Source organism: Suillus bovinus (assembly GCF_016758785.1).
Source record: "Suillus bovinus strain UH-Sbo-P2 chromosome Unknown EDB93scaffold_8, whole genome shotgun sequence".
In the NCBI taxonomy this organism is placed as follows: Eukaryota; Fungi; Basidiomycota; class Agaricomycetes; order Boletales; family Suillaceae; genus Suillus; species Suillus bovinus.
In genome coordinates this window covers 657,803-671,013 of record NW_024542064.1, presented here as the reverse complement: position 1 = coordinate 671,013, position 13,211 = coordinate 657,803, and the positions used below count along the sequence as shown (strand labels likewise).

The window sequence follows — 13,211 nt, the reverse complement described above, 5'->3', positions numbered from 1 at the left end:
GTTGACTTTACACGTGATGGATTACATAATATACACGCGAAACACGCGGTAGCCACGCCTTGAATTGTTGTCAGCCAAAAACCAGTTGAAGTTGGTCTTGTTTTGGCTCTGTTCATTTTTTGAGCACTTCTTTCTCTTCTCTTGTCAAAGCAACCATCAGACTTTCGAGGTGTTAGGCCATTGAAATGTCTGCTTACACTCATGCTCGTATGCCCGCCCCCTCCGATCAGCAGCAGCAGCCCATTCATCGTCGTCATCCCTTTACAAATGCAAATGTTCTCAATCAGCCTCGCCTGACATCTCCTGTAAAGCCACAAGAGAAACCCAAGGCAGCTCCAGCCGACCCACCTCTACCCAGGCAGAATAGCAAGACTACCCCTCCCTCACCCCCAAGAGTAATCGTCGACCAGAATCGACAAGTTCAGTATTACCGTGTAGGATTCCTCGGAGAAGTAGGATGTGTTTTGATTACCGCTTCGTACACACTAATCATTCATATTTAAAACAGGGAGGATTTGCACGTGTCTATGAGGTGGCAGACGGTCGTCACAGTGCCGCGCAACACCTTGCTTGCAAAGTCGTTACCAAATCGTCTTTGAAGACTAAGAAAGCTAAGACCAAAGCAAGTCTACGCCACATCTGATTCTTCACTTGTGTCTTAACACTTTTGTTTGCTAAGCTCTACGCAGAAATTAAGATACATCGTTCGCTCGCTCATCCCAACATTGTGCGCTTCCAGGAGTGTTTTGAAGATGACGATAACGTCTACATGACACTTGAGCTTTGCACTAGTGGGTCATTGATGGACATGCTCCGTCGTCGTCGTCGCTTCAGCGAGTGCGAGGCCCGGTTCTTTCTTGTACAGCTCATCGGTGCATGTCATTACATGCATTCCCACCAGGTCATCCACCGTGACCTTAAGCTCGGGAATTTATTTCTGGACTCTAACATGAACATCAAGGTTGGCGACTTTGGCCTTGCTGCCTTGATCGAGAATCCTGGTGAACGAAAGAAAACTATCTGTGGCACGCCAAACTACATTGCCCCCGAGGTGTTGTTTGATACTGCGAATGGGCACAGCTTCGAGGTTGACACCTGGTCTATCGGTGTCATATTGTACACGCTTGTTATCGGACGTCCTCCTTTCCAAACCAAGGACGTCAAGGAAATTTATACGTAAGACATACCATCCTAGCATCCTGGTTTCTCATTAACCATTCGTGCAGACGGATCCGTGACAACGTCTACGAGTTCCCGCCTGAACGCCGCATTACACCAGATACTAAGGACTGCATCACGTCTATTTTAACACCTGACCCCTCAAAACGTCCTACTCTCCTTGAAATCCTTAAGTCACCCTTCATTGACCTCGGCATTGTCCCACCATTTATTCCCGTCTCTGCACATGACGCGCCCCCCGACTTCCGATACCTTACGCGCCCAATGTCCGTAGTTAACCTTATGAAACTCAAGAAAGCTGTTTTGTTGGATGACGACCATATTTCGACTATAGCGGTCCCATCGGCTCCAGAAGACAAGGCGAAGAATCCAATCACATCTACCATTGCTCAGCAAGAGAAGGAGTTCCAGAAAGCTGTTCAGCCTGGCAGTCCTATCTCTGCGCTGCTTAGCTCCGCCAGGCAGCCGTTGGTTATGTCGACAAACGGAGTCAAGGAGTCCCCTCTTTTCAGAAAACTGCAAGCAGCGAAGGACACGAAGTCACCTCTACGGAATGTGCGCACTGCACGTGGGTTGCAAGACATAGAAGAAGAGAACGACGCACCTCGAGGAACTAGGGAGAAAAACCACGATCAGCAAAGACAGAAGGAACTCGAATCGCAGAAGGCGAGAATTGTAGCCCAGATGGCTCCTGTGGCTGGTCTTGGCGCACACCGCCTTGATGAGGATCAAGAGAATCTACCTCCTACCCGTAAGGATCTGAAGGGCAAGGAGCCGATGCGCGGAGAGCGCAAGGAAACTCTAGTGCAGGACATGCACTTGGAATCTCCGCAAGCAAAGCTTAATGGATTCGATGCCGCTGCACAGACTTTGACGCAAGCATTTGATGCGAAGGCTGCTGGCAAGCTGTTCCGGGATCCGCGCGATGATACTACCATCCCCGATGAGCGTGTTTTCATCGTGTCTTGGGTGGATTACTGCAATAAGTACGGAATGGGTTATGCCCTGACGGATGGGTCTGTTGGCGTACACTTCAATGATAGTACAACCCTCATTCTCTCAGCGGATAAGCAGTGAGTTCTTCTCTACCTCTTATTTGTTCATGATTTGACACATGTCCCAGTCACTTTGACTACATCTCCTCTCGACGCCATGGAACTGTCTACGTTAGGAAGAATTATTCTGTGACTGAGTTTCCTGAGGACCTCAAGAATAAGGTCTACCTTCTCAAGCATTTCGAGCGCTACATCATGGATCGCCTGTACGGCGACTACGAGTACACTTTCGAGGACCATGACCGCACCAAGGGGATGGATTTTGTACAGAAGTATTTGCGTATGAAACACGTTATCGTATTCAAGATGAGTCACGATGTCCTTCAGGTCATTCATCTCACCCCTTCTTGATGTGCTTGACGATTGACGCTGGGTTTCGTGTAGTTCAACTTTTACGATCACTCAAAAGTCATCCTCTCGTCCCATGGTTTACTGGTGACGCATATTGACAAGAACTACAAGATCGCACGATTCACGCTCAGGGAAATTATGGCAATCTCTTTACAACCTCCTGCTGCAGATCCCGAGCAAGCCAAGTTCAACCAGCGACTCGTAGACAAGCTGAAGTACTGCAAGGAGGTACTTACGTCCATTCGTAACGCGAGCGCCAACCAAGCCGCAACTGATGATGACGCCGGGATGGGGGGAGGGTTGGTCAGCGCGAAGGCGTCCAAGGCATCGTTGCGGTGATGGGTGTGATGGGTGAAGTGCGTGTATACTTGCATAAGCTGTCGGTGGTGTTAGGCCTCCGTAGTTTGTTTTCATTTCCTTTCTTCGCATTCTGTGTCTGCTCATTATAACATATCAAGCAAATTTTCGCTCTCGTAGGCATCAGTACCATGTTATGAGTTTTCTTTTAGCTCTCGTAGAGGGCTACAGGCATATGCGCCCGTTTGATTGTTTTTCTGCTCTGGCAGCTTCGTTTTCAATATCAAGGATTTTATATCAGTATGAGTGTCGTGTGTGCGTCTTGAAAGTGGCGCCGGGCTATTGAAGGCTATTTGCGAAAGCAATCTCGGTGGCAACTGCTCCTTGTCCCCAACACTGATATCGTAGGACAAGGTCTGTACACTCTTGAGAGTTAGTTACGAAAAAAGCTCGCAGTATATCTGGGAGGTGGCCTGCTCAGTACTGACATCCGTTTCGTAACGAGAATTGGCCAGTGGCTATAGGGAAATGCATGGAAGAGCCCACGCTCACCGTGACGAGTCATCAACTTGACATCAAGATCCGAGTCGGACGACTTCACTCCTTCCACATTACTCATGAACTACCCATTTTCCCATCAGTCGCAGTCCGTGCAAGATACCACCTTGTAATCCATGTCTGTTTGGTAACCGACTAGGTACGCAGCATTGAAAGCTGTTCGCGTATACTGGCAAGCGCCGTTGTACTCAGGGGCTGTCTACATATATACGGTAGACGCTCACGCTATCATTTATTCAAAGTATGGCACGATTGGTAGCCAGTGGCAGTCTGACATCTCATATCAACCAAGCTGAAAAGATCTCAACAACCATCTCTATTTCAAAGCGCCTACAGCTTCTGCGGAACAAAGCGCACGCATGGTTCGAATTTGATACCCACTCTTTCCAAACAATTTCTACACCAGAAAAATTCCACGACGCGTTGAAGACATCTCTCGCCGACGGGGTCATCTCTGCTTGTTCAACGAAGATGAACAAACGGCCAATATTTTTCCCATACTGCTACAACTCTCACAACAAAAGATCGAGCGTAGTTGACCTTCAGGATCACTGTGTTCAATTCCAAATGCCAATAGCATCGAGGTGTTTATGACCCAGCGCAAAAACCCGTTTGCCATTGCGTATATGATTGCTTATAAAACTCTCGGGATGGACTCGGATGGCGTGAGCTTGTATATTGACCTTGGAGTCCTGGATTGAGATGGTAATGTCACCCCGAAGCCGCTGGAAAGACGTTGTTTCTGTCGGGACCTCCAACATGTGAGGACGGCCCTTATGCAATAGAAAATTGGAACTTCGAGGGTTTAAAGAGGCATATCGGCGCTCCCCGCTGGTTCATGAAGGCGGCTATAAATTCGGCGAGGAGATATGGTTTTTGCAAATTCGGGACTGGCACTCAACAGCGTCCAAGAGGTCGGGGAGTCACTTAGATCTCTTGTTTCCTCCGGAACAATAGACTGCTATTTGTCAGGAGGCTCTATTCGATTGAGGATCTGTCACAGGCACCTCAACTGCTGGCCTGCTTCCTGATACCTGTATCAGTAACGGGCTTACATTGCCTCGTTCCGACCCGGATGAATGACATTGCATACTGTAGTTCGCAACTGCAGATGCAAGTCTATCGATCGAGCAATATGGACCTCTGACCCTAAAAATCGAATACTATCCCTTATCACTTGCATTCGGAGTGCCGCCTCGAATTCATTGGCATTCGTCATTCCCACTAGGATTTTTTCAGGTTAGCGTCTGACAGAAATACTGTGGAAATGCTGAGGTTCTCTACTATAATTTTCCCGCACCCTTTGTAATGCAGAGCGGGAATCGAGCCCTGCACACATTTCCTGCGACAGACGCGACAGCAGGTAACGAGGGCCCTTCGCATGACACGGATTATGATTTGCATATGATGGTCGTTAGCTGTTGAGCACCGGAAGGGTCTAAGAATAGTGTTGACGAAGCTACCTGCAATAGAAATCACTGAGTTGGGAGAGAAACTGACAACATTCCTGTCCTCACGTGGCGGCCATGTCCAACAGAAGATTTGGTGCCGATCGATTCATGGACACAGGTCGATAACGACAGAAATTACTTGCCTGAATCGAATACGATATAGGACCCCGATCAGAAAGTGCAAGCTCTTTGCGTTTCATCGAAGTCCGGCGTACTGATTTTTGTCCAGGATAGCATCGGCCAGCGATATAGAACGTGGTTTGTACATTCTTGGGATTGGCTAGTTACGAAGAAGCTTGCGGTGTATCTGGGAGGTGCACTGCCAACGTTCATTTCGTAATGAGAATCAAGTGGCGACTGATAATCTGATAATCATGATAAGAGACACATCAAGTGCTAGTCAGCCTGACCTTGAAGGCGCCGGTACTAGAGATAGCCATCCTCAGAGCGACTTCATCGCGCGAAAAGGACGCTCGTTTCGGAACCGCGGACAGTCTAACCCTCCGATAACCTGTATGACGTTACACTCCATAACCACTAGCAGTACCGTAATGGGGTGTGCACATCGTATGATTATGTGGATTGTACCACTGGAGTTTGCGTGGCATGCCAGTGACGGCGGCGCTGTGATAAGGCGAAGCCGCTGTCAAAATTGAATGATGCGATGCATACCTCGATGAGTGATAGTTCTTGATGCATGGTAAACGGGAGGTTGATATTTGCTTGTTGCCGTCCGTAGTAGCTGGACATGCGCGCCACATATCAAGCTTGCAGGACGGTCGTCGGTCTAGGGCTGGCTACGATGACGTAAACTTATTTGTTTCGACCTTGTCCTTCAGCCATGCTCATGTTTTGTCAATCAGATCACTATCTGTTCAGTTATTCTCTTTGGGACTTACCCCGGGCTTTCCTACCGCCCTGACTGATAATGGCAAAGGTCCTTTGCACATCTGGCTGTGCTTCCGATGCAGAAAGCTTAACATAGCAATACAGACATCTTTTTGAACATGTGAGCACACTCCACTTGAAATAAACGGCGCACAGACGGTAGACCCGATGAAGATGATCATAGCCATCGAGTTAGTATAAGTGGCGATGTGGTTCGTAAATGCGTAGTCACCGTCTCAATATTTATTCTTTGAGCTCATTCTCGGCGACTCGGAGTTCGAACCGCAAATGTATAAGCCTTAAATGGTAAGATCGTAGCGGCGGCCTGTGAGCTGCTAATCCCCGGTCAATTGCCGTATTTGGTCCCTTTCCGCCGAAGTGTAGGTAATGCAGCTTGACGGAATGTCCCGGCACCAGAGATGGCGTTGTTCGCTCTAGACCACATCTTCGATTAGCTTTACCTGCTTCTCCCTTTATATTTTATTTCGTAATGCGCACTGCGTACATCGCCAAAACCGAAGATATAGAATGCAAGATGCCGCGGGTGTCACAGTGGAGATGAGGCACAAAGTTAACCGAAGATGGACGCTGCTGGCCAAGTGCTAAAGTGATGTAGGTATTGACTGTGAGTCATTCTTTCAACCGTGTCAAAACCTTGTCAAAGCATCGCATCCCGTCTCAGAGCTTCTCAAGGTGTCATTGGCGCCACTTGCTCGCATCCCACCGTTAGCTCGGTCTAGCCCAACCTAATAAGTCGTGTCGTGACTCTCGAGCTGGGCGATGCTGGATTGAACGTACCCCCACGATCTCACGACTATTATCTCCATTTCATCGACTATCTCTGTGTTCCGGCGGACTGACCAGCATCTTCCAGTCTGATTTATGTTCAGCCTGCGGTACCCCTCACAGCAACATAGACTTCAGCTTCTCCCGACTCGGAGTTCCTTCAGACAAGCATACACGGGAATATGTCGATATGAATCCAATTTGACCGACGCATTGCCCATACGGATGCGGTCCCTCGTCGTATCTCCCCTATCGCGTGCGTTGCAGTTCAGTGTGATGACATATCACTGTGATGTTTAACGGTTCATGTTTCAACATCGGTACTGATGGACAGGTACAGAGGTTTGGTCGCGCACGCTTTGAATCGGGAGATACAATCATCTGTACTTCCTTTACCGCTATTTCCCTGTCCAACTTGGTGACGTACTCACCGCTGCTTATCGTTCGGCTGTGTTATAACGCGATGACCCTCTATAGTTTCACTCACTCCTCAGACTATTGAGAATTGTTTGCAGCGTTTGCCTTTGGCGATGTTGAAGGAGACTGCTTGCCTGTTTTTTCGAAAGAGTGTGGTTGTTCACAAAAAACATGCTATCCTCCAACATTTTTCAGCCTGTCATACCAGTCTGACAGTGTTTGATTGAATGGTTATCTCTTCTCCTGACATGTGTTTAAAGTCGCGTAGGGTCGTCCCCTCAGCTCATTTGTGCGACATCTATTGCGATGAGATCGAGTCGCTGCCGCCTTATAATCGTTATTGGGACACCCGAGGTATATTCCCATGGTATAGAAACGAAGGCCGACTCGGATAACGTAGGGAGTCAAGGATTAAGTTACAAGGTCTTGCCCTACTTGACAGCCTGTTAACCAACCCCCTGTCCCTGTTACGATTCAAAAATATATCAAAGACCATGTTAAAATTAACAATTCGACTAACATTGTTTAGTAAAGGTACCTAGGACCCGGTGAACTTCTTTACAAAGGTACAAGTCGAGTATGAAATTCCTTTTACCTGACACCCATCACCAGCACTTCGCGTCCAGATGTTCCCCTGAACACAACCAATGTTTCTCCTTCTCGACTACGTAAGGAAGCCTATGGCTTTTGGTGCTAGACAGTTCACCGCTCTCGCGTGTACCTGTTCTGCACTGTTCGCGTCAATTATAAAAAGGTTCATTACCGTGCTGTTCCGAATTCTTCCTCCAACCTCTTGCGCATTTTTACTTTCTACGGCCCGACATCAGCGCTCAGTACCGACGGACGGACCTCGATCAGAGTCACCGATGACACTTATGGTCGAACGCGTTCCTTGGGACAGCACTTCCTGAATCCCCATACAGCACTTTTAGCCTCTTTATTCTCATGTGCCCATCCCCCTCGTGTCTATTATTCTCTCCCATACAGAACTTGGGTGTAATGTAGCATCTCCTTGACGATGTTTATATATGAATTCTCGTACGATTGATCTGCTGGGTGAGATGAAGACGCAATATCAAATCATGATCACCAATGATAGGAAAGCCAGGAGAAGCAGGAAAAACACAGGATAAAACGGAAATTACCCTTGAAAGAATGTGAAGGCCGCATCAATAGCAATGACTGATAAAATGGATTGATGGAAAGAGGCAATGAGAGATGACTACGAGTGTGATGGGGACCTGGCGCTAAATCTTGGTGCACATGTACTGCTGCCCTGTCTTGATGTGCTGTTCTATAAAGAAATCGAATAGTGGCGACGGTAGGCTGCAGGCACTCGGGCAGGACACAAAGAGAAGGCGACATTAATGTTCGCATGGACACTAGATCGAAAAAAAACGGCAGAGGATGCTGTACGCAAGCACCTCGAGGTTGAAACGTTGACGATTAGGGTAATTTTAAATTTTAAATGAACGGTAAGACACTCGGACCAGTTTGCGGCGTCTAGCACCTCCTATAAATAACGTGACCTATTTCGGTATAGTAAACAGGCCACCCGCTCGTTGCAACTTGGACTGCAACGTTGACTTCCATTCAAGTCTGATAATCAAAGCACCGACACTCATCATTTATGTAAATTTAGTTCAAGCAAGGTTTCTACCCATGCAAGAAGGTGGGCTAATATTAAAATGCAAGAGAGAGATAAGCTGACATGGAGTCGAAGAGCAGAAGATTGAAGCGACAAAACTGAAGGTAGAAGAGGCCCGGGAGTGAGGTATTCAGAAGAAAATACGCGCAGAGTGCGGTTAGTGCGGAAGCGAGTAGAGTCTGAGATGATCGGATTTGTTTTCGTGAGGTACGTATCGTTTCAATCCTCCTATTGAACAAAAGCGGCCAAGTGAATGTTGACATTCCGGTCTATCAATAATACAAGGATAGCACCCCGATTTTTGACCAACTTGACACTGACCAATCGCAATTTAGTTACTCCAAATTCCTCATGGACCCCATCAGTCGTAGTCTGTGCAAAATAACACATCGTAATGCATACCCATCATGATTAGTCGGCTGACTGGGTACACACAATAGTAAACCATCATCCATAACGAATCGGAGCCATTATGGCCCTGAAAACCGGTAGCCTCAAATACCAGGTGCGAGGACCACTGAATCGTCACCATCATTCTTCCTCCTCGAGATAATGCCTTTACCTAAAGAGTCTACAGTGCTTATCGTTGGCGCAGGCCCAGCTGGTCTCGCGGCTGCTCTTTCGCTCATCCACCACGGGTGTCGTGACTTCGTCATTGTCGATGCCGTAGTCGAAGGGCTGAACGTATCACGAGCTATCACTGTACACTCCGCAACTGTTGAGGTAAGCTGTTACTTGAGCATTCATAAGAAGGCCCCTCATGACTTTAAAATCGTAGGCTTTAACTAGCATCAATGCGGCAGACGGTTTATTATCTCGAGCTATCAAGGGAAAGGGCGTCAGAATCACATCCCGTAAATCACAGCTTTTTGAGGGCAAATTCGACCCTCTCAAGAAATATTCTGCTCACCCTTACACACTCCTCCTTCCTCAAAATGTGACCGAGCTTGTGCTTGTGCAGAAGCTGCAAAGCCTCGGTGTTCGAGTACAGCGTCCACACAGGGTGATTGGAATGCAACAGAACGAGAAGGATCCTCGCATCACCGACGTCTCCTTTGAGGACGGTCAAGTCATGAGGGCTAGATATATCATTGGCGCAGATGGCGCCCACTCAATTGTCAGTTCTCGACGCCCGCTACTTAGCTTCGTGGGATGTCTAACGAGCATATCTAGATCCGTACCATTGCTGGAATAGGGTTTTCCAACCCAGAAGGTTCCAAACCAAGCAATAACCTATTGAATCAAATGGTCACTGCGGATGTCACATTCGAGCCCGAACCTGTTGGTCCACTAACCATCGAGGGTCACATCAATAGCACAGTTTTCTCGGGCAATGTCTTCATGCTCGTACCATTCGGCAACCGCTTCAATGACGAGCTGACACGAGATGGAAAGCCCATTACAAAGCCCATCTTTCGTATAGCTTGTGCCATGCCAGTGAAGAACGGAGAGTCGCTCCATGCACCGCCGAAAGAGTACATCCAGGACCTAATCGACAAATGCGGTCCAGCGTGTATATCGTCAGATCTATCCCTTAATCCGACACCTGTTAAGATTGACCAGTTGATCTGGTCAGGTTGTTTCAAAACCTATCCAGCTATAGCTGATCGCACCTTCACGCGTCTTGGCGCTGCAATTTTCCTAGTGGGTGACGCAGCCCATATTCATTCCACTGCAGGCGGCCAGGGCATGAACCTGGGCATCAGGGATGCAATATTCCTCTCAGAGGCCGTCTCAAGGCATATCCGAGCATCTGCAGAAAATCCTGATGTAGATGACACCATATTACGACAAATTGCTGAAGCGCGCCAGGCTCGATCGTTGGAAACTCTCGGCTTCACAAATAGTGTTTTGAAAATCGAGAGCCTGACGTACGATACATTTACTTGGTGGATACCGTTCAGTTTGGGCTCTTTCCGCGACGCCATGCTAAGGCTATTGGGTAAATTTGATTTCGTGCAGTCGGAGGTTGCGTGGGGCCTGAGTGGACTTGGAAGACGGTAATTACGTATCCTTGGAATCGCATTTTGTTCTTCTGTGTATTTGTATCGGATAGCGCTCACCTTCGCACCTTCAGACGTTGTGATGAACTGTATTTTTGTAGTGTGTAGAAAGTATGGATTATAATATGTTACCTTGTATCGCCGAATAAGATATTGGGAGAGTCCGTAGTGAAAGCTGTTTGCGTGTGCTGGCCGGGTAACTGCTTAGCTGTACTCAGGGGCTGTCTATATACGGCAGAACGAAAGTAAACAACAGTGAGCGCTGGCTCATACCATACCATCTCATGTCACAACAGTCAAGCTGAAAAGGAGATGAAGTCCAGATCTACAGGATTCTTAGCTCTCGCTGAAGAACTCCAATCTTATATTCTAAGCTTTCTTCCTTACCAAGATATTCTACGTTGTACATCTGTGAGTGTTGATCGATTGGATCGATCAGCGATCCTTTAAACTCGGTGGTCGTCTTGCAGGTATGCAAGGCCATCCGCCAGACGTACACGTCCTCATCCGAGCTTCAGTACATCACTGAACTCGGTGGCCAGCAATTGCTCCCTGTCCCCGACACAGGTCTCGATAACTCAAACCACACTTCAATTTCCAAGCGCCTACAACTTCTGCGAGACACAGCGCACGCATGGTTCAAATTTGATATCCACTCTTCCAAAACAATTTCTATACCAGACCAATTCCAAGACGCGAAGACATCTCTCGCTGACGGGCATCTCTGCTTATTCAACGAAGATGAACAAACGGCCAAGATTTTTCCCGTACTGCCAAAACCTTCACAACAAAAGATCGAGCGCAGTTGGCCTTCAGGATCACTTTGCTCAATTCCATATGCGGATAGTATCGAGGTGTTTATGGACCCGGCGCAAAACTTGATTGCCATTGCGTGTATGATTGCTGATGAATCTCCTGGGATGGACTCGGACGGCATGAGGTTGTATATCGACATTGGGGTTCTGGACGGAGATGGAGATGTGCACCCCGAAGCTGCTGGAAAGACGCTGTTTCTGTCGGGGCTTCCAACATGCGAGGACGGCCTTTATACAATAGAAAATTGGAAGCTGGAAGGTTTGGGGAAACATATCGCTTTCCGGCGCTCCCTCCTGGTTCATGAAGGTGGCTATAAATTCGGCGAGGAGATATGGTTCTTGCAAATTTGGGACTGGAAACATTCAACAACGTCCAGTGTGAGCGTTGGCTAGAAACAGTTAATGATTTACGATTGACACACGTTCCATTAGTGCGTGCTCAGTGACACAATAATAAATCCAGAGGTCGGGGAGTCGCTTGATTTTTGTTTCCTCGGAAACGATAGACTGTTGATCGTCAGCAAGGACTTGAGGCTCTATTCGATTGAGGATCTGTCACAGGCACCTCGATTGCTGGCCTGCTTCTTGATGCCTGTATCAGTGACGGGCATACAATGCCTCCTTCCAATGGACGACATTGCACATAGTTCACAACTGCAAATGCAAACCCAGCGAACGATGTGGACCTCAGATCCTAAAAATCGAATATTATCCCTTATCACACGCACTCGGGATGCCACAAACTCAATCACATTCATCATTTCCACTAGGATTTTCTTCGATCCCCAAGCTAAGGTCTTTGATGGAATGGCAGAAATACCATGGGAACGTTGGGGTCCTCTACATGCTCGTATCTTCGTGCATAACTGGCGGTGCAGAGTTGGTGTTAGCGGGAATCGAGTGTTACAGGCATTTCCTGTAACAGGCGTGAGAGCGGAAGATCATCTGGATGGCTCGGATTATAAGTTACATATGATGGACTTCAGCCCATTAGCTGTTGAGCGCCGGCAGGGTTTAGGAATAGTGGTGAAAGAGCCGTCTACGATAGAAATCGCCGAATCGTCAGAGACATTGACGACGTGCCTGCCTTACGTGGAAGTCGTGTCGGATAGAATCTTTGGTGCCGACCAGGTGCTGGACATATGGGTTGATAAAAACAGGATTTATTTGCCCAAGTTGAATTCAGAGGAATCAGATAGCGTAAGTTCTTGCGTTTTCAACCAAGTCTAGCATGCTGATTTTTTATCCAGGATGGTATAGACGAGCTTGAGGTCATTGAGATTCAGAGTGGGGTCTGTACGTCCTGAGGCCTGAGGAACTAATGACTCGGAAGACTGAGCCAGAATCATAGAGGCACACGATCATTTATTGCAGGGTCCATCTTTTCGAGCTTCCCGTCCAACGTGAACCAAGTGGCGACAGACGCATAGCACGCTCGCCAAGATGTGTGTGGAGAATCAGTCGGCACGAAAGCATCTAGGGCTTTGATCCATGATGTGGTGAGGGATTTGTATTTGTATAAATTTTTTCGTTTCATGAGCAACAAACTTTCATACTAAATTTATAATTCGGAGGAGGTGCAATATGGATGCAGGTGGACGGTGAACCACTCGCTCAAAGATCAATTGGCTCGAATGGTAGCCCGGAGAATAAACTAGCGTTACATATCGACGGTCATTTATTGACTCGTGAATTGCAAGGCATTTGTTTTTAAACCAAATTACAATGTGATACACTGTGGAGACTGGCTGCATAGCTACATC

General features: G+C 47.6%; 3 protein-coding genes across 3 annotated transcripts; all 3 read left to right on the top strand.

Annotated features, from left to right (window-relative positions):
• Positions 1–68: 68 nt before the first annotated feature.
• EDB93DRAFT_1200874 (kinase-like domain-containing protein) lies at positions 69–3,184 on the top strand. The gene is made up of 6 exons (XM_041450941.1): positions 69–452; positions 509–622; positions 680–1,176; positions 1,227–2,252; positions 2,303–2,561; positions 2,619–3,184. Exons 1-6 carry the CDS (start codon positions 186–188, stop codon positions 2,922–2,924), a joined length of 2,469 nt encoding a protein of 822 aa, XP_041311255.1. The 5' UTR covers positions 69–185; the 3' UTR covers positions 2,925–3,184.
• A 5,998-nt stretch (positions 3,185–9,182) lies between these two features.
• EDB93DRAFT_1079126 (uncharacterized protein) lies at positions 9,183–10,634 on the top strand (the record flags this gene model as incomplete). The annotated part of the gene is made up of 3 exons (XM_041445431.1): positions 9,183–9,353; positions 9,409–9,747; positions 9,804–10,634. 3 exons carry the CDS (start codon positions 9,183–9,185, stop codon positions 10,632–10,634), a joined length of 1,341 nt encoding a protein of 446 aa, XP_041311254.1.
• A 263-nt stretch (positions 10,635–10,897) lies between these two features.
• EDB93DRAFT_1126489 (uncharacterized protein) lies at positions 10,898–12,721 on the top strand. Its single transcript, XM_041448754.1, has 3 exons — positions 10,898–11,044; positions 11,104–11,826; positions 11,881–12,721. The coding sequence occupies exons 1-3, from the start codon at positions 10,946–10,948 to the stop codon at positions 12,676–12,678; spliced, it is 1,620 nt and encodes a 539-aa protein (XP_041311253.1). The 5' UTR covers positions 10,898–10,945; the 3' UTR covers positions 12,679–12,721.
• The last annotated feature ends 490 nt before the right edge of the window (positions 12,722–13,211 follow it).